The sequence below is a fragment of the Balaenoptera physalus genome (assembly GCF_965194825.1).
Source record: "Balaenoptera physalus genome assembly, chromosome: 11".
Taxonomy (NCBI): Eukaryota; Metazoa; Chordata; class Mammalia; order Artiodactyla; family Balaenopteridae; genus Balaenoptera; species Balaenoptera physalus.
In genome coordinates, this window is record NC_138896.1 from 75,367,173 (window position 1) to 75,394,485 (window position 27,313).

At 39.8% G+C, this 27,313-nt stretch overlaps 1 protein-coding gene across 8 annotated transcripts in view; it reads right to left on the reverse strand.

The window, feature by feature from the left end:
- DCP1A (decapping mRNA 1A) overlaps window positions 1-11,530 on the reverse strand; it is a 73,113-nt gene extending 61,583 nt beyond the window's left edge. For 4 of the 8 annotated variants that reach the window (XM_082414483.1, XM_082414482.1, XM_082414487.1 and 1 more), the window contains exons 1-3: window positions 11,336-11,526; window positions 8,449-8,489; window positions 6,071-6,198 (exon numbers count right to left, since the gene is read on the reverse strand). In XM_082414483.1, coding sequence (XP_082270609.1) covers window positions 6,071-6,198; window positions 8,449-8,489; window positions 11,336-11,470 — 304 coding nt within the window. In that variant the 5' untranslated portion in view covers window positions 11,471-11,526. Of the gene's footprint in view, window positions 1-6,070; window positions 6,199-8,448; window positions 8,490-11,335 lie in introns of all 8 variants that reach the window. The other 4 variants (XM_082414486.1, XM_082414489.1, XM_082414484.1 and 1 more) reach the window with 3 other exon arrangements.
- Between the last annotated feature and the right edge of the window lie 15,783 nt (window positions 11,531-27,313).

The window sequence follows — 27,313 nt, forward strand, 5'->3', positions numbered from 1 at the left end:
TCTCTGTCATATGTTAAACTTTCTAAGGCTTTCCAATCCTATCCTCTTTGTCAAATTTTCCATTTTTTCCCTTTCTGGAATGCATCCTGGATAATTTTCTCAGATGTCTCTTCCAGTTCCCCAATTCTCTTTTCAGTTGTTATAAATTAACTGTTGAGTCCAGGTAGAGAGTTTATTTCGATAACTAAAATTTTAATTTCTAGAAGTTTTACTTGGTTATTTTTCAAATCTACCTATCATTTTATTTTATAATCTACATCGGATACTCATATCCATTAAAGTCTCTATCTGATCATTTCATTACCCAAAGTTTCTGCGAAGGGTTGGCTGTTTGTTTTATTGTAACTTTTACCGACTGAATTATTTCTTTGTATATATAGTAATTTTGGACCACGAGGCTTGTCAATAAGATGCCTGGGCAATCTGGATTAAGAATATTTCTCTCTAGAAAAGTTTTGTATTTGCTTTTGCCAGGTGTTCTAGAGTACTCAACAGTTGACGATCAATTTTATGTTAATTTTTTGGCCTGGGTAAGAAATTATACCAAATGAATGATATAACTTGAATCTCAAATCTGTATGAGAGAGCTCATGGTTACAATTTTCAGTGGAGACATTTTCCCTCCAACTCATAGCCTAGATTGAGGTAGATTAGCTTGCCTGTCATCTCCCTAGGTTCGTGGGGATATCCCTGATATCTTTCTAATTTATTAATATATAACTCATTAGGGCACCTGGGTGAACGTTGGTATGTACATCTCAGCTCCAATGAGCCACCTCGTGAGGGGTCAAGGTCTTGTCTCCTGATCCCATGTAATTATAATGGGGTCCTTATGTTAAGGAGCGTTCCCTATCCCCAAGAACCCTATAACCAGCTGGCAGCTGGTGTCAGCACACAAGCTTCCCACTTTGGCTTTCAGTTTTCACTCTGATGCTCACCCATTAAAATGCCCCCATTCCCTTTCAGGCTATACTATGCATTTAATATTTTATATAGCATTTCTAAGTGTTTGTAGGGGGCAGATTTTCTGACATCATATTGCTGGACAGGAGTTTTTCTTTGATGTGCCTATGCCGTAAGTCCTCGAAATTCAGAGTTCCCAAAGAATGGTTTTATAATCCAGTTAGTAAAATGGATTCTGTTCACAAATGAAAACAGAAGATCAGCAGATTGGTAGTAATGCATATGTTTACAGAGCAAAAGAATTATGATTTTTCAACTAATCACAGATAAAATGAAAACTATCATAAATGTTTTTAAGGGAGATGTGTCCACAGATTAAAACAGCATTACATTATCCTATAAAATTTTAGCCAGGAGGGGGCTGTGTGTTCCAGCACACCATGACCCACTGATCAGAGTTTTAAAAAATTTGTAGCCTCTAAGATTTCTCATCTTTAACATATATATATATTTTCAACTTATCATACCTCAGGCTGTCTAGTAATTGCCCTTACAACATTTGAATGTAATATTTGTAAAGGTAAACAGAGTTCCCAGCCTGTCATGGTGCTAATCAGAAGGGATGGAAAGAAGCACACTATGGGCCTAGGTTATAAGAGAACCTGGATAATAAAGTCTTTATGACTCTTCCACTAATAAGATCATTTGGCTTAAGTCCAAGATGGAGACATAGTCTATAATATTTTATATTTGTAAGTGCCTGACAAAAAACCTTTACATATATGATGCTCTCTTAAGATAAGCAGGTCAGATCAGTGGTTTAAGTGATTTATCCAAGGTTACAGTTGGTAAAATGGCAAAGCCTAGAATAGAATTCTTGTCTGCAAACTAAATTCCACGCAGTAGAGTGTTACCATGGCAAAGCCACCCTCAGGGATATCTTCTGCAGCCTTTGTATCTAGAAATCATTTGTAAATTTTAAAAAGGAATTACTAAATGAGAGGCATAAAAATCTAATCTAAAGCTTCCCAAGTGCTTGTGCAGTTCAGGTATGGCACAACAAAAGGGTGTGTTTCTGCATGGATCCATGCTTTAGACCTCTGTTGTCCAATACGGTAGCCACTAGTCTCGTACGGCTATTTAAATGCAAATTGATTAAATTAAATAAACTTAAAAAAATTTTTTTTCTTGGCCACACCAGCCACATTTCAAGTGCTCAACAGTCACATGTGGCTGGCTGGCGATTGCTAAATGAGACAGTGCCCATATAGACTCTTTCCATCATCATAGAGTTCTGTTGGACAGCACTGCTCTAGAATGTGGATTGATGAAGTAATTTTATTGTTGTAGCAGAGTAGAAAGAACATTGGTTTTGAAGCTCAACAGACCTAGATTTGACTTCTGCCTGTCACTTATAACCTTTGTGACTCTTGAGCAAATTTCTTAACTTCTCTGGGACTCTTGTTTCCGCATCTGTAAGTCGGGAATCAGAAATAAGGTTATTTTATTATATGTATTTCATTCCTGTGCTTCTGTTCTGAAGTCCTGGAATAGTTTTTTCGGTGTAGTTAATTGAGCTGCACTTAACACTAATGTCCATGTTGGTATAGAAATGTTGTCTAAATCCTATAGTTGAGGAAGATCTTCCATTTTATGGTATTGCACAGGGAAAGTATGACTGCAGGATCAGTCTAACTATTAGGTGCATGTATTCTCTCACTAACTTATACTTGTCTATCTAGAATACAGGTCTTCCAATCAGCTGGTCATTTACCAGGTGTGGACTTAAGTTGCTGGGCTTGCAATATGAATTGCTAGTCCCTCATTGTGCGGGTCTGTGTGGAGCTTTAATCAGTAAATGCCTCCACTTTCTGTATTACATTAACATTGGCTCATGCATATAACTACCTGCTGCTGTTGTATTTCTCCATCTTAAGATTTAGAGTGGGTTAACCAGGTCATTACATCTTAATTTAATAACAAACATTACTGTAGAGTGATTGTGTATAGATATTCGTTAGCTGTCAGGGTGTGTTTTTTTTTAACCTGTTGTGTGTGGGGGGTAGGATTAGAAAGGTGAACTGTTCAGGAATTCTCTGCACTAGTGGTGCAGAAGAGCAGATAACTAGTGCTGCTCTGGCATTAATCCCAGGAACCACTAGCAGTAGCGGGGTGCCGCCAATCTAACATGAGCACAGGTGCTTCATGACAAACATTACTAGCATGTTCAACTGCATAATGTTCTGGCACTGTATTTTGAATGACATTAATTTATTAAATAAATTGTATATATTCAAAAAAAAAAAAAAAAAAAAAAAAGAAATAAGGTGCTGGGAACATCATTTTTGCTTAATAACTACAGAATCTGCAGTCTCCACAACCCTCATTGGGTCTTGTGGCTGCCCAAAGTCCTTGCACAGTATACAAAAATATACTGCTTCCAAAAGGTTCAAGAGAATCACCAAAGCTAAGCTTCTGGAGGGCATAAGCATTTCCTCTGTAAGACTTTACTTTTCTCTTGGGGTGGTGAAGCTGGGGTGGGTGGGGAGTGTATAAAGAAAAACTAGTGAGTTCCCTGGTGGTCCAGTGGTTAGGACTCCGCGCTTTCACTGCTGTGGGCCGGGATTCAATCCCTGGTCGGGGAACTAAGATCCCACAAGCCGCACAAAACGGCCAAAACAAACAAACAAAAAAAACCACTAAAAAAAAATAATATAAAGCAAAACAAACAATTTAGAACTGGAAAAAGTTATAGCTCAATATTGTCTCAACTCTAAAAACTGATTTAAGTGGAAGAGGCTAGATCTGAGGGTGTAACTTGAGTACAATGGGTCAGGTGTCTTGGGGGTATTTTCCAAAAGAAAACAACAGAAGAGCAGCTACAGAATCATGTACAATTACCTGTATACACAATCAGACACTAATTAACTTTTTATTTAAAGAATAATCCCTAAACAACTCAATAGCTTGCTGACCTGACAAGACTACTTTTTACTTTTAAGACTAGGTAGACAAAACATATACTCAAGAGAGGCCTTAACACTCCCAGAATCACTTTATGCTGCCTTGTCACTTCTCCCCGATACAGCTATTCCCTTTAATACTTTCCCCAAGCTCATCCTCTGGACTGTTTCTAATATATCCACTGTATTGTGCTTGACCTTTTCAGGCTTTTCTCTGGTCTGAAAGCAAACTGATGTGCTCTTGAATTTCTAATTAGCAATATCAGAAACTGTAAGGCCCTTGAGATGATTCAGTGCCTCAATTAACCGAGGAAGGGTATGACCTGGTTAAATGAGTCTTCTGTTTAACTAAGGAAACCTTTGTTTCAACCTCTTGTTGAAAACCTTTCTAAGATAAAAAGCAGTAGTTTACTTTTTCCCTCAAGAATATTCTAATTAATATAAAAAACACTCCTGACCATTTAAGGTCTTATCATTACAGCAAATCAATCTATGACACTATAGTGCGGTTAAAGTTATACTATTGATCCCAAGTAACACATGAGAAATTTACTAGATTTTCGCAAAATAAAACCTAACTGTTAGCTTGTTTTTTTTACAATTTGCTTTCATTTCTTCCACACATGGACTACAGAAATATTTCCAGATATTTTAGGCTCCGATTAAATTTTGTTTTATCAACACAACACTGTAAATCAACTATACTCCAATAAAAATTAATTTAAAAAAGGTTTTGGTTAATCATGGTTCACTTATATTTGTGTCATCTTGCACTTTCAACTTCATAGGAAACTTTACTTGTTAAAGAAATATAATGAGATTCACTTCAGGCTTATGCTAAATGGTAATCAAGTCCATGGTCCTCTGCAAATTTCCCCTACTGACTACTAATCAAACTTTTCTTAGAGGCAATAGCTAGATTAAATTTTCAGGTAATAAAAAACAGAATTAAACCAATTTTCCTTAAAAAAAAATTGGATCTGTGTTACTTTGCAGAATTTTCCCTTTAACAGAATGGTCAGCATAAAGAAAACAGCTATTTGAAGTAATTCTACTGTAACATTAGTTTAAATAAATCCATTCAAACCATCTAAGAGAGGTAATTATCTGGACAAATAGTTTACTGAAAAGTCAAGAGACAGATTTTATTTCGCTTAGAAGTGAGCTACAGAGAAGAATTTGGGGTTTCTAGCTTCAACACAGACCTTGCCATTTCTCATTCAGGGAATGAAAAGATGCATAATTTCTAGTAGTTTTTTACATTTTATACTGAAGACATTCCCCCAATACCAGTTACCTCCCAGTCAAGTGAAATGCAAACTTTTACTTAAGGAGCAGTTATCTCCAGCAATCTCCTTAGATGATGGTTACAGCACAATCACTTTACCACCGTAACGTTCTGATATCCCTACCGTCAATGCCAAACAAATTGCCTGTCTTCTGTCCTCAAACACTCACACCTTCAACAGCCATGCTGAAGGACAGGAACCAGGTATACTTTTCAGTGCTTTCCTTCTTGAAAGGGCCACTCGAGCTTTGCTGACCACACCCAACCATTTTTAGAGTCTATAAAATGCCTGAAAGGACCCTGGACTAGGAAGCAGAAAAAAGGGTTACAGTCCTCACTCTTCACCTGAATAGCCGCCACTCACCTCAGAGTCTCAGCTCATTTAACTGCCTGCCTACCCCAGAGGTTATTATATTATTAACATTAAAGTACAATAGCTCTTGGCCCAGCACTTATACCCAACAGATACTCAACTAAATAAACAGATCGAAAAATACCACAATCAGGGCAAAGATAGTACTTTCTTTGTGGACAGAAATATCAGTATCTGTCCTGTGTCTCTTAAACTAAGTTCTGCTGCTCAGGGGCATGGGCAGCCATTAATACATGTTACAACAAAAACAAAGGGTGAAACTTATTTTCACAGAACAATAGGAATATAATGTAATGCTATTATATGGAATAGTATAGTTAACTAAAATAATGTAATAAGTTACTGTATACAAAAGAGTGCTTCAATTTTAGAAGCCCAATTTAAAAGCTTTGATCTTACTAAGAGACTCATTTATAACCACAAGAGTACAGACCATATTTTTTATTGTACCTTTAATTTCCAAGAATAATGTGCTGACAGAAACTAAAGTCACTCAATTTTAACTGCAAACATATGCACTGTAATTAACAGATAGATACTCACAGCTTGCATTTCTATATAGAAGAAATGGTTCATGGAGCTGAAATTCCAAGTCTTTATTCACTGGTTCAACTAGATTGTGCATATTCAGTCGATTCACAATGGTAAAACCATGGTAAGGTGAAGCTGACCTTAGATTTAATAGAAGAAAAAAAAAATCTGTAGTCACTGTTCAATTTGCAGAAATGTTATCTACCTCTTTATTTCCATTTTAAAGAACGAATACAATATTGCATTATATAATATTATTAGCACTTAAAACTATAAACAAAAAAATCTAAGTCAGATCATACCCCTCCTCCTCTCAGAAGCTTTCTCGGTCCCTCAGAGAAAAGACCAAGGTCCTATCTAAGGTCACCAAGGCCTTAGGTGATGTGCGCCCCCTTGACTTCACCTCCTATGCCTCTTCCCTTGTTCCTCCTGCTCCAGCCACACTGGGCTCCTTGCCATTCTTCCTACAGGTATGTTTCCACCTAAAGACCTCTGCCTGGGCCACTGGCCCAGAATCTAGTTATCCCATTTCCCACAAGCCTTTGGTAAATTGTCCTGTTCTCACTGAGGCCTACTAGAGAACTACCCTTTTTAATGCTCCCAAACTCAATACCTCTATTCCTCCTCTCTCTTTTTCCACACCACTTATCATTTTTTGTATTTATTGTCCTTCTCCACTAAACTGTAAGTTCCATGCAAATAGGGTTGTCATTTTTTTAGATATGTCCCAAGACAGACATATAGTATATGTTTAATAAACATATGCTCAATAAAAGTATAATTTATTTTAAATATGTTGCAGGATTGGTTATAATTATTGCCCACCATTACAATGATTTTTCTTACATCAAATGTGAGAACTATGGAAAAACCTGAGTTACATAGAAAATGCTTTGACTCCTTGAGAAACACCCTTGGTTCTCATATCAGGGTGATTCAGCATACGATCCTTTAGATATTTCTCACTTGTATACAACACTTTACGGTTTCTCACTTGTTTCTCTGTATACACTTGTTTCGCTGAGTCCTTTAGGTTTTCTGATTCCAAATCCAGGCTTCTTTTATACTAAGGTCTCTCCAAATTGACATTCTGACATCCTGGTATATATTTATCCAAAGTATCTAAAATGTTCTCACATTTCCCAAATAGAGTTTCTCTGGTCTCCTTTTATTAGAATCAATACTGTGTAAGCCTCCATAAATTTCATTAAATCAAGTCGCTCACTAAACTAAATTTCATCTTCTATAACCGGTGGATCTGTACTCTACTGTAACAATAAGGCCAGCAAGCCACTTTCCAAGTACGAACATTCTAACAACAGTTGACAAGCTTCTAGATATTTATATTGGTAATGAAGACTAATGAAGTAGGTGAAGGGTAAAGGCTTTTTTTTTTTTTAAAGGAGAAAGACGAATAACAGCAAACAAAATGTCAAAAAATAAAAAGTAACATCAAAGCATTTACATTTAAAGGAAGAAAAAGATCAGTATTTTTAGACAAGATCTCAAAGTTGTACAGCAAAATTTAGAAGAATATTTGACAAATTCTTGTTAATAACCGTTAGTGGAGAAAGGCAATCCATAAAAGATAACTCACAATACACACACGCAGGAAAAGAACCAGGTATCAGTAATAACTCCTGCTGAGTTCCCTAAGCTTTAGAAACCAAGGGAAGGAACCTACCCCAGTCAGAGCAAGACCTAAGAGGGATCCAGGAAAACAAGGAACTCCAATGACTAACATACCCTGTCAGTTGCCTTTAGGCCAAGAAAGTTGCCGAACAAAACACAAGTTGCATTTACAAACCAATCATGTTTTTTTTTAAATCATGTTTTAAGATGATAATTCTCAGAAAAGTTAAAAATAAAAAATGTGCAATTATGGATAATCTAGGCTTTCTAAAAGACTCTCAAACTAAAAATACATATTACTACAGACACTGACACAATCCAAAACTTTTGCGGGTAGTTGGAAAGGGGACAGATCCAGAGTCTTAGAAGATAACTTTTTGTTTAGTAATCACACAACAGCTAGTCCATGTATTCTCTTTTTCTCAACTATTTTTCTCAATGTATTCTATTTTTCTTAATATGGGGGGAGGGAGAAAGGCAACTGCTTTAGACTCATTCATTACTAGAAAATGTTTTCCATTTTGCTAGGTTCCTAAATAAATTCTAATTCTGTTTGATTCTGAATCACAGGAAGTGTCAAAGAAAGGACATTACTTGGTAAGGATCTCACAGCAAGGGATGCATGAATACTCGAAGGGTCAAGCAGGAAGGTTCCAAAGACAAATATACAATAGGGTTGAATCACTTTGTATGACACCGTTCACCATCAAATTAAAAAAAAAAAAAAATTAAAAAAAAATTTTTTTTAAAAAGCTTACCTTCGATATACAAATAAGGTCCCTTCTATATCAGTCTTCTCCTATAACAGACAATGAGACAATTAGTTTTTTTCCCCATAATCTAACCCCAAGTAGTCCCAATGGAGAAGAAATACTTCATGTTTAAGATCAACTTATTTATTTTAAAATTAATCACTGTGAACAGGTCAAGGAGGTCTTCTCCACAGACTACTGTTACCAGTTTCTTTTGTATTCTTTCTATTCTATTGATGCATATTAACTGATATGCAATGTTCTATCCAGCAACACACCTGTATCTGCAGTAATTTCCCTTTCCTTTTTTAAAATTTAAAGGAGAAAAATTCTAGAATTAGCTTTCACTTTTTAAAACTAAAATGTTTTACCCAAATTTCTTAATTTTAAAGCCAAGGTCCTGTATACAGCAATTTCTTCACCTTTAAAGTTTATCAAAGTTAGTAGGGGGAAAAAAAAAAGAAATTTTCTTATAGGACACTTTGTTTCATCACTGGGGGTATAGTTTTATGAGTAGCAAATTTTGTAGCAAATTTAGTTAAGAGTTACTGTCAAACACAATTAGTTTGTTATTTTTAAAACTGTGTTGAAGAATCATGAATATTGAAACTATGCTCTGTCTTAGTGTAATTCTTATAGGTCTTACAAATAATTAAAAACTTTTTTTTAGCTTAAAGTAAATGTTTTGATTAAGAAAGTACAACTCGGGACTTCCCTGATGGCGCAGTGGATAAGACTCTGCGCTCCCAGTGCAGGGGACCTGGGTTCGATCCCTGGTCAGGGAACTAGATCCCACATGCATGCCGCAATTAAGACCCGGCACAACCAAATAAACAAATAAATATTAAAAAAAAAAAAAAAAAAAAGAAAGTACAACTCATCGTCTTTCATTTGCTGTGACAAGAGCATATTTAGGTTTTAAACACCATTACAATGTTTTTAAAAAAGCAAAAAAAAAAAAACATTAGTCTACAGTTCACAGCCCAGATAGGACCTAAATGGTTTAATATAATCAACAAACTTAGCAAACTTAAATGTTAGTCATATAAAATTGAATTTGCTGGGATGAAAAAATAATTTTTAAAAGTATTTACCATCTTGATTTCTTCCAGGAGTATTGCCCTAGCTTAAACATCATAATGAAACTTTTCCTTACTAAAAATTCAGAGGCTTTTTCTTGCCTTTCAAACTTTATTAGTACAAGAAATTGGTAATCAACTGTTTTCACAATGAAAGAAAACTTGCCCAAATAAACCACTGTGCAAAGTTACAACTCACTGTAAAATAACAATGAGAGAAGAGACTTTGGTTATGCTCCATGTGCCATGACCCAAATGAATAATGGCAGCTTATTTTTCAGTTCAGGTTATTATAGCTTGTATTTCATATTTAAAGGAGAACACCACAATTAAAATTCCAAAATATTGGAAGGCTGTGACAAACTAGAAATAAAAGCCTGTTAATAATAAGTCCATGCCCCAGATCTTCACCATTTGTCTGCAATCCACATTACAAAAATTTATACGTAGAGCAAGAAATGAAAAATGATTCAGAACGATTCAAACTAAAGCAATGTCTAAAACAGCCACACTTAAAAAAAAATCTATAATTTTGTTCTCTTTAGCTTCCCATACCTCCTTCTCTTCCAGGAGGTGAAGGAAAGAAGATAAAGTAAAGCAAGATGACTTTGAAAACTCTCTTTATCTGAATTAACTGTTTATAAGTGCCAAATGATTTTTCACAAAATTACTAATTAAATATAACCTATGTATCTGCACTATGTTGTAATCATACTACGATAAGAATCTTTCAGTTTTGTTAGTATAAAGATTTCAATTCTTACTGAAACGTGAACGTCAATCATTAATTCGATCCAACAAACATTTACGGATTATTTTCTAAGTAAAGCCTATATAGCTGAATGAGTTAATCAAGAAGGTTCAATTTTTTTTTAAAGGGAAATTGTTATCTTTACTTATTTGGCCGCTTGCGCGGCTTGTGAGATCTTAGTTCCCTGACCAGGGATCGAACCTGGGGACCCTGCAGTGGAAGTGCAGAGTCCTAACCACTGGACCGCCAGGAAATTCCCTAATTATGTTATTTAAACAACGGACGAAGCTTCAAACGGGCTAACAAGTCAGTGAACAAACTGAATGCAACTTTTCGGATCCCCTCCCGTGCAAAAAAGACAAAAAGTACTTAGTCTGATGGGAGCATTCAGAGGTGACATCACCAGCAGCATAGCTGAAACAGACACAGTGTCTCTTTTCCACAGGTTTCAAGGTAATCCAATTAACATGGAAGTCATTTTCCTAAGTGCCTTGAAATCTTTTCCAAACTCTGGAAATACAGTGTAGTTCGATAAATGCGGGACTTATCCCCAACCCCTCTCTTCCAAGAATTGAAACTAACTGGATTTCAAGCTCTAAATCCAAATGACCTCTGAGAAGGGAGCTCTTATTTATGTGTCTATTGGGGGGAGAGAAGGAGTGTTTATTTTATAGATTATGTATACTTTATCTAATAACCCTCAAAGCTTCAAACACAATCTTTCAGGCATCTTTATGACTCCACCGGTCTCATATCCTCTAATACACCTGCAAAAAAGGCAAGTCGCCCACATCCTCGAACCGGACCCCGTGGGACTGATCCTCTTCCAACCCTCCCCTCTATCAGCTTTTCCCCCGGATGTTTGGACCTACTTCTCTCGCTCCTCTCGCCCAATCCTCGGCTCCGCCTACACCCCTCAGGCGCCAGCCGGACTCTTCTCCAGTCCCTGGCCTCGCCCCTGCCGCCCTGGCCTCCCTCATCGGCCCCCACCCAGGACGCTCCGCGCGGCCCCTTTAAGAGGCGGCGGCCGGGCGGGCGACTTCAGCGGCCTGGCTGCACTCACCCACTGGTTGGCCTTGGGGCAGAAGGTGTACAGTGCGACCTGGCCCGTGAGGTCTGCGATGCTGGTGATGTAGGGGTCGTGTTGCTTCAAGGCCGCTAGGCTCATCTCTTGCCCAGCTCGACTCAGCGACTCCATCTTGAATTCCGGAGCCTAGCCCCTATGGCGGGGGCGGAGTCGCGGACAGGAAGGTACCATCGAGCCAAAGTTCCCCCAGCTGCGTCAGCGCCCTCAACTTCCTCCTCTCCGCCGGGCCTCGCGGCGAGGCTGTACGTCAGCTATTATGCTCCGCTGCGCCCACGCCCGGGGCGTCGGGTTCCAGTGTCGTCAGGTCCCAGCGGACCGACCGTCCGGGGTGGCGTGTGCTGCCGCGTGGCCGAGCTGGTAGGCCGGGACTCAGGTGCTTCTTTTCCGCTGGCTGAAAGGTCCCGGCGCCCGGATCAAGGCTGCTCGGGAGCTTTCTCAGCGTTCCTGCCGGACTAGGCTCCCGGGGCAGCAGAATGGAAACCTCGCTGTGGCAAGGCAGTGCTCCACGGGCAGTTTAGAAAGCACAGAGAAGCGGAGAGGAAGGAGGGAGGGATCCCCGAAAATTACCCCAGATCTCGGATCTCTTGGTGTTTTTATGAAAGAAAATTTTGAAAAAAGCCAAACTAACCCGCCTGTAACTATACAGGAGTGTCTTATTATCCACGTTTACTTATTTTCCTCGTCTGAATCCCACGAAAATATTTCTATCCTGTCTTGGAAAGAGCCCGTGAAGGCTTGAGTTTGTCTTGGATCGTTTAAAGCTTTAAAACGATAACTCATTCTTTTAGCAAACATCTGTTGAGCATTTTAAAGAGCCAGGTACTAGCTAAAGAGGAAAACAAGGCTTGGAAGGTATAGGGAGCTCTGCCTCACCGCCGACTTGTTAAAAAACATTTTCTTACAGAAAAGATACCCCAATGGAATTGAAAATTTTTGACAGGAAAAAAAAAAAAAGAATAGTAGTTGTATTGTTGATGATTTTACATCCCAAGGCCATTTGTTAATGGAAAGATACTTCATGTCTTAACATTCTTTGCAGAATCACGTTACGTATACAAATGCAGACAAGGAAACATGTATAATTCATTTACCGTTCATTAAGCAAGTATTTATTGAACTCCTAATTGTGAAAGGGTAGCCCCCTGGAAACTTCAAAGACAACTTTCTAGCTCTGGGAGAAACTGAAAGAAGTAGGGGCAATGCTAGAAACCTTTCACTTGAAACCCAGAGGATGGAGCCACTAACTTCATCTGGTCAGGAAAGTATAGGAAGGCTTCATGGAGGAGATGATGTTTGAATTAATGTTTCAGGGATGAGTAGGAATTCATCAGAGAAGAAAGGCAAGGGCTTCCTTTCATCTCACAGTCTAATGGTAGAAATGTGTTCATCCTCATTTGATGGCTGATTTAATTGAAGCTGGGTGGAGAAATCACTGGCTAGTTGCACACTAGTCGGGGGATCTGGTATTAGAATCCAGGGACTACTGCCTGCTACCCCAGGGTCCTTTTATCCACACTATGGCTGCCTTTCTTCATAGTGGAGGCAGAGCCCTACATCCCCTATACCTACTTTTTTTTTTTTAAACTTTGTATTTTATATTGGAGTATAGTTGATTAACAATTTTGTGTTAGTTTCAGGTGTACAACAAAGTGATTCAGGTATACATACATATGTATCTATTCTTTTTCAAATTCTTTTCCCATTTAGGTTGTTACAGAATATTGAACGGAGTTCCCTGTGCTCTACAGTAGGTCCTTGTTGGTTATCCATTTTAAATATGGCAGTGTGTACATGTCAATCCCAAACTCCCTGACTATCCCTCCCCCTCCACCTACTTTCAAGGGAACATTTAAACAATCTGTACCCTAATTTTTTTAATTGTAGTTTTTGAATAAGTAATACATTCCCTTGGTACAGAATTCAAAGGCACACCTGAAACAGAATTTAGGTTTTTTTAATTTTTATTTTTTAATTGAGGTATAGTGACATATAACATTATATTAGTTTCAGGTGTGCAACATAATGATTTGATATTTGTATATACTGTAAAATGATCACCACAATAGTCCAGTTAACATCCATCACCACACATAGTTACACATTTTTTTTTCTCATGATGACAATGTTCAAGATCCACTCTCTTAGCTACTTTCAAATACGCAATACAGTATCATTACCTGTAGTTACCATGCTGTACATTACATTCTTGTGCCTTATTCATTCGTTTTTTTCTTATGTAGATTTCCTGAAATAATCTAGGACATTTCTTTTTTTATTTATTAAATATTTATTTTTGATTGAACAGGGCTAGACTAGTGAAGAACACCAAGTTATTTTAGGGAGTTTTCATATTCAGAATAGAAATTGCTTCAAAATGCATGTTTGCATGGCCCCAAACATGTTAATGTTGACTTTGATGCCCTATACAGCTCTTAAGATACATTAAAGAGAATGTGAGTATTTTGGAACTGAAAATCTTTCTCATTTAATTTGAGGCCTGACTTTACCTTATATTTGTGAATCAAACCTTAAGACCTTTCCCGTGTCTTTTAGACCAGGGGTCCCCAGCTGCCAGGCCTCGGACCTGTAGTGGTCCGAGGCCTGATAGGAACCAGGCCGCACAGCAGGAGGTGAGCGGCGGGCTAGCAAGCGAAGCTTTGTCTGCCACTCCCCATCGCTCTCCATTGCGCTGAACCATTCCCCACCCCCCACCCCATCTGTGGAAAAATTGTCTTCCATGAAACTGGTCCCTGGTGCCAAAAAGGTTGGGGACCACTGTTTTAGACAATAGACTTTGAGAGGTCAGAGATTCCATCTCAGTCTATTAGGTCTCCAGTACCTAACACAACCCCAGCAAAGAGTAGACTCTCAATAAATACTGGTGAATGAACGTTGTCTTAAGACCCAACTCCCTTAAGGCCATGGAAGAGACTTGTGGGAGGGGTGGGGAGGTGGGTGGCTGGGATCATGTGATCAGAGGTGGGAAGGAGTCTTACTCTGCACTGGAAAACCTTTGGTAACATTTGCGTTGTGTTCCATGAATGACAGTTTTTTAATACAAATAATTTAAAATATGAAAACCTAAAACCCATTCAGTCCAACCCATGTCTCTCCCACTCTGAGTGGTTTTGTGGTAAAAAATAAAACTTGCCATTTAAAACCATGGGCTCTAGGTCCACGATTGTGGACAAGTTGATTTCCACTAGACCTTGGGCCTCAGTATACCCTCATTGTAATACATCAGCAAGCTAAATGACACACCCACAGGAGCCATGGCAGTTCCAAGGCTGACCATAAAAGGCCAATAAGTGGGCTGTGGCCCAGTTTCTAGAAATCTCTGCCCCTTTCCCAAAATTGTTGGAATAATCCTCCCACTCATTAGCATATGAAATTACCCAGCCTATAAAAAGTAACCACCCCATGTTTTGGGGCCTCTCACCTTCTGAGATGGCCCACATTCTGTCTATGGAGTGTGTATCTCCCTGAATAAACCTTTCATTAAAAAAAAATAAAATAAAATCATGGGCTCTAAGATAAAGGGCACTAAAATACATCTACCAGCTATGTAGCTTTGTCAGTCCCAGACTTCCCATTTCTCCAATGTCAAATCCCAAGTCCTTGCCATGGCCTAGGAGGAGACATTGCTGGGCCTGGTCTCTTGCTTTCTTTCCATCTCCATTTTCTGTGAATTGCTCTTTCAAATTTTCCATCCCAGCCCACTGACTGACAAGTGCTAAATGAATCTAGTCTCAGGGCCTTTGCACTTGTTGTTCTCCCTTTCTGGAACATTCTTGTCTCTGATATCCCTGTGATATAATAACGGCTCATTTCCTCACTTTCTTCATAGCACTTATCTGTGAGTTGTAGTTATTATATTCACTTATGTTTTGTCTGTCTCATCAGCTTAGTGAAGCAGGAACCATGTCTGTCTTGTTTACTATCACATTTTGACACAGAGGCCAGGCTTAATAAGTATTTGTTGGATTAAATGGAATGTTAAGATGATTTCTATCTACCACATAAACCTGAGAGAATGGATGGTTGTTTCAGCTCTACAGCCAACAAAACATTTGTTTGTCATAATTATAAACAAATAATCATGATTGATTTACTTGTATTATTAATATATTTTGTTTCTTAGGCTCTATGTTTATCGCTTTTAGTATAGCCCAGAATTCAGCATCTTTTCACTCTTGCAACTTTCTCTCTGTCCATTTTCTCTCCATCTCTGGCTCCTCTCTCTTTCTCTCCTCCCTCTCCCCTTCTTTCTCAGATTTTTTTTAATTTTTAATTTTTAAAATTTATTTATTTATTTATTTTTTGGTTGCGTTGGGTCTTCATTGCTGTGTGTGGGCTTTCTCTAGTTGAGGCAAGCGGGAGCTACTCTTCGTTGCAGTGCATGGGCTTCTCATTGCGGTGGCTTCTCTTGTTGCAGAGCATGGGCTTCTAGGCATGTGGGCTTCAGTAGTTGTGGCACACAGGCTCAGTAGTTGTGGCGCACGGGCTTAGTTGCTCCGCAGCATGTGGGATCTTCCCAGACCAGGAATCGAACCCTTGTCCCCTGCATTGGCAGGCGGATTCTTAACCACTGAGCCACCAGGGAAGTCCTCTTTCTCAGATTTTAAAGATTTATTCTAAAAGTATCTGCTTAGGGACTTCTCTGGTGGTCCAGTGGTTAAGACTCCACATTCCCAATGCAGGGGGCCCAGGTTCGATTCCTGGTCAGGGAACTAGATCCCACATGCCACAACTAAGACCTGGTGCAGCCAAATAAATAAATAAGTAAATAATTTAAAAAATAAATGAAAGTATCTGCTTATTACTGTTTACCTTTGTAGGCAGAGAAAGCAAGCTAACTAATTTTCCCAAGGTCATATAATGATTCATTTGCTGAGTTGGAATTAGCATCTTCTAGCCTTGGTTTCCAGGTAGATCATGTATCTTGCTACTATTCTGCCAGGCACACTCTTAAATTACACTAGATACACTTGAGTGAAACTTGTTTTCCTTATGCTGCTGTTTCACTGTTGATATTTATTTTACATGATTGATATCCAAAAGGTTGTGGAGTTACTATAAAACTCCTTACCTCGCCCTTGCCAGATGATTAGGATGGTAGTTCTTTCCTTCAGTTTCTCCAGAAAGGCCTCAGGCCTCTGTATTTTATTTATTTGTTTATTTTTGATTTGTACTTTATTTTATTTATTATTTTTTATACAGCAGGTTCTTATTAGTTACCAATTTTATACATATTAGTGTATACATGTCAATCCCAATCTCCCAATTCATCCCACCACCACCTCCCCCCTGCTTTCCCCCCTTGGTGTCCATACATTTGTTCTCTACATCTGTGTCTCTATTTCTGCCTTGAAGACCTGTTCATCTGTACCATTATTCTAGATTCCACATATATGCATTAATATACAATATTTGTTTTTCTCTTTCTGATTTACTTCACTCTGTATGACAGTCTCTAGGTCTCTAGGTATTTGTTGTTTGTAGATTTTCTTTTTTTTTTAAATTAATTAATTAATTATTTTAATTTTCGGCTGCATTGGGTCTTTGTTGCAGTGTGTGGGCTTTCTCTAGCTGTGGTGAGCGGGGGCTACTCTTTGTTGTGGTGCTTGGGCTTCTCATTGAGGTGGCTTCTCTTGTTGTGGAGCACGGGCCCTAGGCGCGCGGGCTTCAGTAGGTGTGGCATGTGGGCTCCAGAGTGCAGGCTCAGGAGTTGTGGCACACGGGCTTAGTTGCTCTGCAGCATGTGGGATCTTCCTGGACCAGGGATTGAACCCGCGTCTCCTGCATTGGCAGGCGGATTCTTGACCACTGCGCTACCAGGGAAGACTTGTTTGTAGATTTTCTGATGATGCCCATTCTAACCGGTGTGAGGTGATACCTCATTGTAGTTTTGATTTGCATTTCTCTAATGATTAGTGATGTTGAGCAGCTTTTCATGTGCCTTTTGGCCATCTGTATGTCTTCTTTGGAGAAATGTCTATTTAGGTCTTCTGCCTATTTTTTGATTGGGTCGTTGTTTTTTTAATGTCGAGCTGCATGAGCTGTTTATATATTTTGGAGATTAATCCTTTGTCCGTTGATTCGTTTGCAAATATTTTCTCCCATTCTGAGGGTTGTCTTTTCATCTTGTTTATAGTTTCCTTTGCTGTGCAAAGGCTTTTAAATTTCATTAGGTCCCATTTGTTTATTTTTGTTTTTATTTCCATCACTCTAGGAGGTGGGTCAAAAAAGATCTTGCTGTGATTTATGTTAAAGAGTGTTCTTCCTATGCTTTCCTCTAAGAGTTTTATAGTGTCCGGTCTTACATTTAGGTCTTTAATCCATTTTGAGTTTATTTTTGTGTATGGTGTTAGGGAGTGTTCTAATTTCATTCTTTTACATGTAGCTGTCCAGTTTTCCCAGCACCACTTATTGAAGAGACTGTCTTTTCTCCATTGTATATCTTTGCCTCCTTTGTCATAGATTAATTGACCACAGGTGTGTGGGTTTATCTCAGGGCTTTCTATCCTGTTCCATTGATCTATATTTCTGTTTTTGTGCCAGTACCATATTGTCTTGATTACTGTAGCTTTGTAGTATAGTCTGAAGTCAGGGAGTCTGATTCCTCCAGCTGCATTTTTTCCCCCTCAAAATTGCTTTGGCTATTTGGGGTCTTTTGTGTCTCCATACAAATTTTAAGATTTTTTGTTCTAGTTCTGTAAAAAATGTCATTGGTAATTTGATAGTGATTGCATTGAATCTGTAGATTGCTTTGGGTAGTATAGTCATTTTCCCAGTATTGATTCTTCCAATCCAAGAACATGGTATATCTCTCCATCTGTTTGTGTCATCTTTGATTTCTTTCATCAGTGTCTTATAGTTTTCTGCATACAGGTCTTTTACCTCCTTAGGTAGGTTTATTCCTAGGTATTTCATTCTTTTTTTTGCAATGGTGAATGGGATTGGTTCCTTAATTTCTCTTTCTGATTTTTCGTTGTTAGTGTATAGGAATGCAAGAGATTTCTGTGCATTAGTTTTGTATCCTGCAACTTTACCAAATTCATTGATGAGCTCTAGTAGTTTTCTGGTGGCATCTTTAGGATTCTCATGTATAGTATCATGTCATCTGCAAACAGTGACAATTTTACTTCTTTTCCAATGTGTATTCCTTTTATTTCTCTTTCTTCTCTGATTGCCATGGCTAGGACTTCCAAAACTATGTTGAATAATAGTGGCAAGAGTGGATATCCCTGTCTTGTTGCTGATCTTAGAGGAAATGCTTTCAGTTCATTGAGAATGATGTTTCCTGTGGGTTTGTCGTATATGGCCTTTATTATGTTGAGGTAGGTTCCCTCTGTGCCCACTTTCTGGAGAGGTTTTTTTTTTTTTTATCATAAATGGGTGTTGAATTTTGTCAAAAGCTTTTTCTGCACCTATTGAGATGATCATATGGTTTTTATTCTTCAATTTGTTAATATGGTGTATCACATCCATTGATTTGCGTATATTGAAGAATCCTTGCTTCCCTGGGATAAATCCCACTTGATCATGGTGTATGATCCTTTTAATGTGTTGTTGGATTCTGTTTGCTAGTATTTTGTTGAGGATTTTTGCATCTATATTCATCAGTGATATTGGTCTGTAATTTTCTTTTTTTGTAGTATCTTTGTCTGGTTTTGGTATCAGGGTGATGGTGGCCTCGTAGAATGAGTTTGGGAGTGTTCCTTCCTCTGCAATTTTTTGGAAGAGTTTGAGAAGGATGGGTGTTAGCTCTTCTCTAAATGTTTGATAGAATTCACCTGTGAAGCCATCTGGTCAGACCTCTGTATTTTAAAATGTTACTCTATGAAAGTATTTTAAGTGGTGCTAGATGTTTTCTAGAATTACATTTCTGATATGTTGAACTAGTTAAATCTGTCAATTCTGGAGCAGAAATAACACTTTCAACTAGGAAGAAAGAAATAGCTTTCCCATATGGAATAATGTAGTGAGAATAAAAGAACATGGGATTAGAACAACATTTAGTTCATCCCTCTATTGCCAGGAAGGATTGCATTTAACATGGTGTTTTTGATAATGTTCTTTGGTAGAAAGTTCTATGTTGTTTACTACTACTTTACCCAATGTAATGTTTCAAATTACCAATAACATAGCAATGTCATAAACAACAGCGGGATATTTAACTGATACACTGCTTATCCATGGAACTCAAAGTGCTTCATAGGTACACTGTGGAAGGAAAATAAAAATGGAGTCGGTATTGCTAAGAGAGCTCTCTAAATTGCAGCAGGGAGGCCACGAGGAAGTATGACTTATGCGTGCCTCAGACTGTATGGAATCTGACCTTTTGACCACTTAGTGTCCTAATGCACTCATCCAGAACATCTACCAGAAACTCAAGATAATTATCAGACCCTTACCCTAAAATAACTCATCATTACTTAAGGACAGATATTTCCCTTCTTGCATCAGAGTCAATCACAATTCTTGCCAGGAACTTTAACAACATTGTGGCTTTCGTCTTTAGAAGCCCCTGACTCTTTCTCTTCCACAGAACACTCTTTTGGTTTTACCCAAATCTGTGTCTCCCAAATTCTAAGACTTCATATAAACTCTTTTCTTATTTGCAACCTTTTTATTTATTTTCTTTCTTTCTTCTTCTTCTTCTTTTTTTTTTTTTTTGTCCATGATAAATATACACAAGCCCTCAAGATTGGTACATGGATGTAGACAATTGTACATGAAGGAGCTCAGAGCCCCAAGATTAGTTGACTTGCCTCTGGCGGAGATTATCTGCCATTCACCAGCAATCCTTTTATCCATTTCCATTGACTGAGGCACAGCTAGGCTTCACTTACCAAGCTCCTTTGGCTTCCCTTTGCCTCTATGACCAAAATCAGGCCAGTAGAATGTTAGCAAAAGTGCTGTGTGTCTGCTCCAGGCCAAGGCTTAAAGGAGAACCTTGCCCTTCCAGACTTTGTTTTAGCCCTTCTGTTGACTGGGTGCAGGCCACTGTGAGGACCTGAGGAATGGCAGAGACAAGGCATGAAAAGAGCTGATACTCTGAATCACCACACAAAGGACAGCTGCCTGCCTAACAGGGTACCCTTCTCAGACTATTATAGGAGTGACAAGCAGGCTCTGTTGGGTTTGGATGATATACTTCAGGGTCTTTTTGTTACCTGAGCCCAGCTGATCTGAACTATTTTACTGTCCAGGTTGTTTAGAAAGTACCAATAACACTTCAATTTTCTGAAGTAGAATTAAAATGAAGCATATAATTTACCAGAACACTTCTTAGTGCTTTGACAACAAGTCAAGATTATAAAAGAATTCAAGCCAAAGCTCTGCATTTGCAATCAGTTATAGGCACAAATTTGCAGAGTCACGAAGTGGCTAAGGACCAAAAATATTTTACCTTATACCATTAGAAAACTGATTTTATAATTCCATCATGAAAAACCCCTAAGCCAAATGGTAGACTGTCCTTATCAATGGGAGATTCCAAGGATACTCTCAGACTTCTTTTTTTATGCCCTTATTTTTCGCAATTAAAAGGCAAGCATTTCTTATTTTTTTCCTGGTAATTAGATTTTGGGTTTAAATTTTTTATTTTATTTTATATTAGACTACACTTGATTTAAAATGTTCTGTCATTTTCAGGTGTATAGCAAAGTGATTCAATTATACGTATACATATATCTATTCTCTTACAAATTATTTTTATACTACGCTATTACAGAATGTTGAGCAAAGAACCCTGTGCTATACAAGGGGTCTTTGTTGATTATCTAATTTAAAAAAGGCAGTGTGTGCACATCAATCCCAAACTCCCAATATATCTCTCAAGCTGCCCGCCCCCCAAATTTCCCCTTGGTGACCATAGGTTTGTTTTCTAACTACTGAGACTTATTTCATTTTTCAAAATTAGGTCATTTGTATCAATTTTTAGAATCCACATATAAATGATATGATATAATATTTGTCCACTCTGTCTGACTTACTTCACTTCGTATGATCTTCTCTAGGTCCATCCGAGATGCTGCAAATGGCATGATTTTATTCTTTTCTAGGGCTGAGTAGTATTTCATCGTAGATGTGTAGCACATGATCTTTACCCATTCATCTCTGGGTGGACGTTTTGGTTCCCTCCGTGTCGTGGCTATTGTAAATGGTGCTTCAGTCAATGGCAAGTGCATGTAACTTTTCCAATCCTGGTTTTCTGCAGATATACACCCAGGACTGGGCTAGCCGGATCACATGGTAGCTCCACATTTTTGTTTTCTAAGGAATCTCTACACAGTTTTCCACAGTGGCTCTACCAATTTACATTCCCCCCCAGTAGTGCAGGGGGTTCCCTTTTCTCACGGTCTCTCCAGCATGCATTGTTTCCAGACCTTTAGAGGATGGCCATTGTGACTAGTGTGGGGTGATAGGTCGTGGTAGCTGTGATGGGCATTTCTCTAAAAATCAGCAAAGTTGAACAGCTTTTTCTGTTCCCGTTTGGACACAGCGTGCGCGTGCAATGTGCAGGTAGAAACTGGCTTATTGAAAGTTGGCCCTGTTTGATTCTTTTGCGATTACCCACCCCAGGACATTTCTTGAGGGCAGGTGTTACTTCCAGCCCTGCAGGCCTTGTGAATATGAAGTGTCCAGAAGCTCGGGTTGAAACTTGCCGTTACGGGCCGTGGCCACAAGGCGGCAGCATTTCATCATGCCCGCCTCTGGTTCCTCTGGCCACCAGAGCCTTAGCCAAAGTGATGTTCCTGGGCTGGAAATTACGGTGAATGGGCCAGCAGAGACACCCAAAAGTTTGTGTCTCATTGCTTCTTCCCCGTTACCCTTCAGTCCCTCCCCTGGACTCATCCCAAGGCCTGCAATACCTCGATGCAGAGGGTGCTGTCGGCTGAAGGTGGGGTGGTGGGACTCTAAGGAAAAAGGCTGGAGTTGGGAACCTTAGCAGCAAGAGACGTGGACACCAGGGGACTTTTCCAAACCCTTCCAGCCCAGAGGGTCCAGCATCCTTGGGTGCACTCGGTCTGCTTTAGCCGTAGGAGGGCCTGCCTGGTTGTGGAGTTTGTTATGCCATCCAGAGGGGACGAGGCGCTCCAGGTCCAAGGGGGGCTCATGTGCCTGCACATCCTCCCCAGCTCGCTCAGCCCTACGACGGTCCAGCCTTGGGACCCAGGCTGCTCAGGCTGCAGGGAGGTGACAAAAGCCTAGGTCCCCGATGTCTGAGGAGAATACAGTAGCCATTTCTTTCTGGGTTTGTTTGTTTGTGTTAATTCGATGTTCATTTTCTATGGCAGTATAGCTGATTTACACTGTTGTGTTTGTTTTAGGTGTTCAGGAACGTGACTCGCTTACACATATACATATATCCTTTCTCTTTCGGATTCCTTTCCCATACAGCTTAAGACAGAGTGTTGAGTCACATTCCCTGTGCTCTACAGTGTGTGTTTTAGGGGTACAGGAATGTGATTCGCTTACATATATACATATATCCAATCTCTTTCGGATTCCTTTTCCATATAGCTTACGACAGAGCGTTGAGTCGATTTCCCCATGTTCTCAGTGGGTCCTGGTTGATTATCTGTTATTTATATATATATATATATATATATATATATATATATATATATATATATATATTTGTGTGTATATATTCATTCCAACCTCCTAATTTACCCATGCCCGCCACCTTTCCCCTCTGTTAACCATAAGTTTGTTTTCTATTTCTGTGGGTGTGTTTTGGGTTTGGAAATTCATTCATTTGTAGACTTTACATATACGTGATATCCTATGATATTTGTCCTTCTCTGTGTGACTTATTTGACTTCGTGTGATCCTGTCCAGGTTGATCCATGTTGCTGCAAATGGCATGATCTCATTCTTTTCTGCGGCTGAGTGGTATTTCATTGGAGATATATAGCACGTGTTCTTTAGGCATTCATCTCTGGATGGACATTATGGTTCCCTCCATGTCGTGACTATTGTAAATGGTATTTCAGTCAACGTCAAGTGCATGTAACTTTTCCAGTCCTGGTTTTCTGCAGATATACACCCAGGACTGGACTTGCCGGATCACATGGTAGCTCCATTTTTCTTTTCCTAAGGAACCTCCATACTGTTTTCCATAGTGGTTCTACCAATTTACCTTCCCCCGCTCCTCGATCGTGTCGAGAGTTCCCTTTTCTCCTCATTCTCTCCAGCATGCATTGTTTCCAGACTTTTAGAGGATGGCCATTGTGAGTGGTGTGGGCTGATACGTCGTTGTAGTTGTGATAGGTATTTCTCTAAGAATTAGCAAATTTGAGCAGCTTTTTCCATTTCCCTTTGGATGCAGCGTGCGCGTGCAGTGTACCTGTGGAAACTGGCTTTGTGGGCCCTGTTTTGAATTCTTTGGTGATTACCCACAAAAGGATATTTCTTTTTTTTTTTAAATTAATTAATTAATTTGTTTTTTATACAGCAGGTTCTTATTAACTATATATTTTATACATATTAGTGTATATATGTCAGTCCCAATCTCCCAAATCATCTTATCGCCCCCCCCCGCCACTTCCCCCCCTTGGTGACAAGGACATTTCTTGAGGGCAGGTGTTGTTTCCAGCCCTGGTTTGAAACTTGTCGTTACGGATCGTGGCCACAAGGCGGCAGCATTTCATCATGCCCGCCTCTGGTTCCTCTGGCCACCAGAGCCTTAGCCAAAGTGGTGTTCCCGGTTTGGAAATTACGGTGAATGGGCCAGCAGAGACACCCAAAAGTTTGTGTCTCGTTGCTTCTTCCCCGTTACTCTTCAGTCCCTCCCACGGACTCATCCCAAGGCCTGCAATACCTCGATGCAGAGGGTGCTGTCGGCTGAAGGTGGGGTGGTGGGACTCTAAGGAAAAAGGCTGGAGTTGGGAACCTTAGCAGCAAGAGACGTGGACACCAGGGGACTTTTCCAAGCTCTTCCAGCCCAGAGGGTCCAGCATCCTTGGGTGCACTCGGTCTGCTTTAGCCGTAGCAGGACCTGCCTGGATGTGGAGTTTGTGGTGCCATCCAGAGGGGACGAGGCGCTCCAGGTCCAAGGGGGGCTCATGTGCCTGCACATCCTCCCCAGCTCGCTCAGCCCTACGACGGTCCAGCCTTGGGACCCAGGCTGCTCAGGCTGCAGGGAGGTGACAAAAGCCTAGGTCCCCGATGTCTGAGGAGAATACAGTAGCCATTTCTTTCTGGGTTTGTTTGTTTGTTTGTTTGTGTTAATTCGATGTTTATTTTCTATGGCAGTATAGCTGATTTACACTGTTGTGTTTTTTTAGGGGTACAGGAACGTGACTTGCTTACACATATACATATATCCAATCTCTTTCAGATTTATTTTCCATATAGCTTATGACAGAGCGTTGAGTCGATTTCCCCATGCTCTCAGTGGGTCCTGGTTGATTATCTGTTATATATATACATTCGTGTGTATATGTTAATTCCAACCTCCTAATTTACCCATGCCCGCCACCTTTCCCCTTTGTTAACCATAAGTTTATTTTCTATTTCTGTGGGTGTGTTTTGGGTTTGGAAATTCGTTCATTTGTATCCATTTGTAGATTTACATATACGTGATATCATATGATATCTGTCCTTCTCTGTGTGAATTATTTCACTTTGTGTGACCTTTCCAGGTCGATCCGTGTTGCTGCAAATGGCATGATTTCAGTCTTTTCTAGGGCTAATAGTACTTCATAGTAAATATGCAGCACGTGTTCTTTGGGCATTCATCTCTGGATGGACATTTTGGTTGCCTCCGTGTCGTGACTATTCTAAATGGTGCTTCAGTCAACGTCAAGTGCATGTAACTTTTCCAATCCTGGTTTTCTGCGGGTATACACCCAGGACTGGACTTGCCAGATCACATGGTAGCTCCATTTTTCCTTTTTTAGGGAACCTCCATACAGTTTTCCATAGTGGCTCTACCAATTTACCTTCCCCGCTCCTCGATTGTGGAGAGGGTTCCCTTTTCTCCTCTTTCTCTCCAGCTTGCATGGTTTCCAGTCTTTTAGAGGATGGCCATTGTGACTGGTGTGGGGTGATACGATACTGTGGCTGTGATTGGCATTTGTCTAAATATAGGCAAATTTGAGCAGCTTTTTCTGTTCCCTCTGGACGCAGCGTGCGCATGCAGTGTACCTGTGGAAACTGGCTTCTTGAAAGTCAGCTGTGTTTTGAATTCTTTTGTGAGTACCCACCCCAGGGCTCTTCTTGAGGGCAGGTGTTATTTCCAGCCCAGAAGCCCGGGTTGAAACTTGTCGTTACGGGCCGTGGCCACAAGGCAGCAGCATTTCATCACGCCCACCTCTGGTTCCTTCCGCCACCAGAGCCTTAGCCAAAGTGGTGTTCCTGAGCTGGAAATTATGGTGAATGGGCCAGCAGAGACACCCAAAAGTTTGTGTCTCATTGCTTCTTCCTTCAGTCCCTTCCCCGGACTCATTCCAAGGCCTGCAACACCCCGATGTGCTGTCGGCTGAATGGGGGGCAGTGACTCTAAGGAAAAAGGCTGGAGTTGGGAACCTTAGCAGCAAGAGACGTGGACACCAGGGGACTTTTCCAAACCCTTCCAGCCCAGAGGGTCCAGCATCCTTGGGTGCACTCGGTCTGCTTTCGCCGTAGCAGGGCCTGCCTGGATGTGGAGTTTGTGGTGCCATCCAGAGGGGACGAGGCGCTCCAGGTCGGAAAGGAGGCTCATGTGCCTGCACATCCTCCCCAGGTCCCTCAGCCCCACGACGGTCCAGCCTTGGGACCCAGGCTGCTCAGGCTGCAGGGAGGTGACAAAAGCCTAGGTAACCGGAGCCTGAGGAGAATATTATAAGAATTTCTTCCTGGGTTTGTTTGTTTTTTAATTTGATTTTATTTTTCTATTGGAGTATATTTGATTCATGTTTGTTTCTTTTAGTTGTACCACAAGAGGATTCAGTTATACATATAGATATATTTATTCTGTTTTGGTTCCTTACCCTCATAGAGTTTGACACAGTGTTTAGTTAAATTTACTATGGTCTGCAGTTGGTATGTGTTTATTATTTATTTTATATATATTAATATGTTCGTGTTAATCCCAGTCTCCCAATTTATCCCTCCCCACCTCCTTTCCCTTTGGTAACCATATGTTTTTTTCCTAATTCTGTGAGTTTGTTTTAGTTTTGTAAATTAGTTTTTTTGTTTCTATTTTTAGATTCCACATATTCGTGGTATGATATGATGTTTTTTGGTGTCTGTCTGCCTTACTTCACTTCATATTTACATCCCTAGTCCATCCATGTTGGTTATACTGGCATTACTTCATTCTTTTTTATGGCTGAGTACTATTCCATTGTGTATATGTACCACATCTTCTTTATCCATTCATCTCTCAATGGGCATTTAGGTTGCCTCTATATCTTGGTCATTGTAAATAGTGCTCCATTCAACACTGAGTAGCATGTATCCTTTCGAATTATGGTATTCTCTGAAGATATGCCCAGGAGTGTGATTGCTGCATCATTTGGCATCTGAATTTCAATTTTTTAAGGAACCTCCACACTGATCTCCATATTGGGTCTAGCAATTTTCATTCCCAGGAACAGTGTAGGATTTTTTTTTTTCCACACTCTCTCCAGCATTTATTGTTTCTATCATTTCTTTTTTTTAAAAAAAAATTTATTTATTTATTTGGTTGCGCTGGGTCTTAGTTGCAGCAGGCGGGCTCCTTAGTTGTGGCTTGTGGGCTCCTTAGTTGCAGCTCGACAGCTCCGTAGCTGCGTCACATGGGCTCCTTAGTTGTGGCATGTGAACTGTTAGTTGCAGCATAAATGTGGGATCTAATTCCTTCACCAGGAATCGAACCCAGGCCCCCTGCACTGGGAGCACAGAATCTTAACCACTGTGCCACCAGAAAAGTCCCAGCATTTATTGTTTCTAGACTTTTTAAAAAAATATTTATTT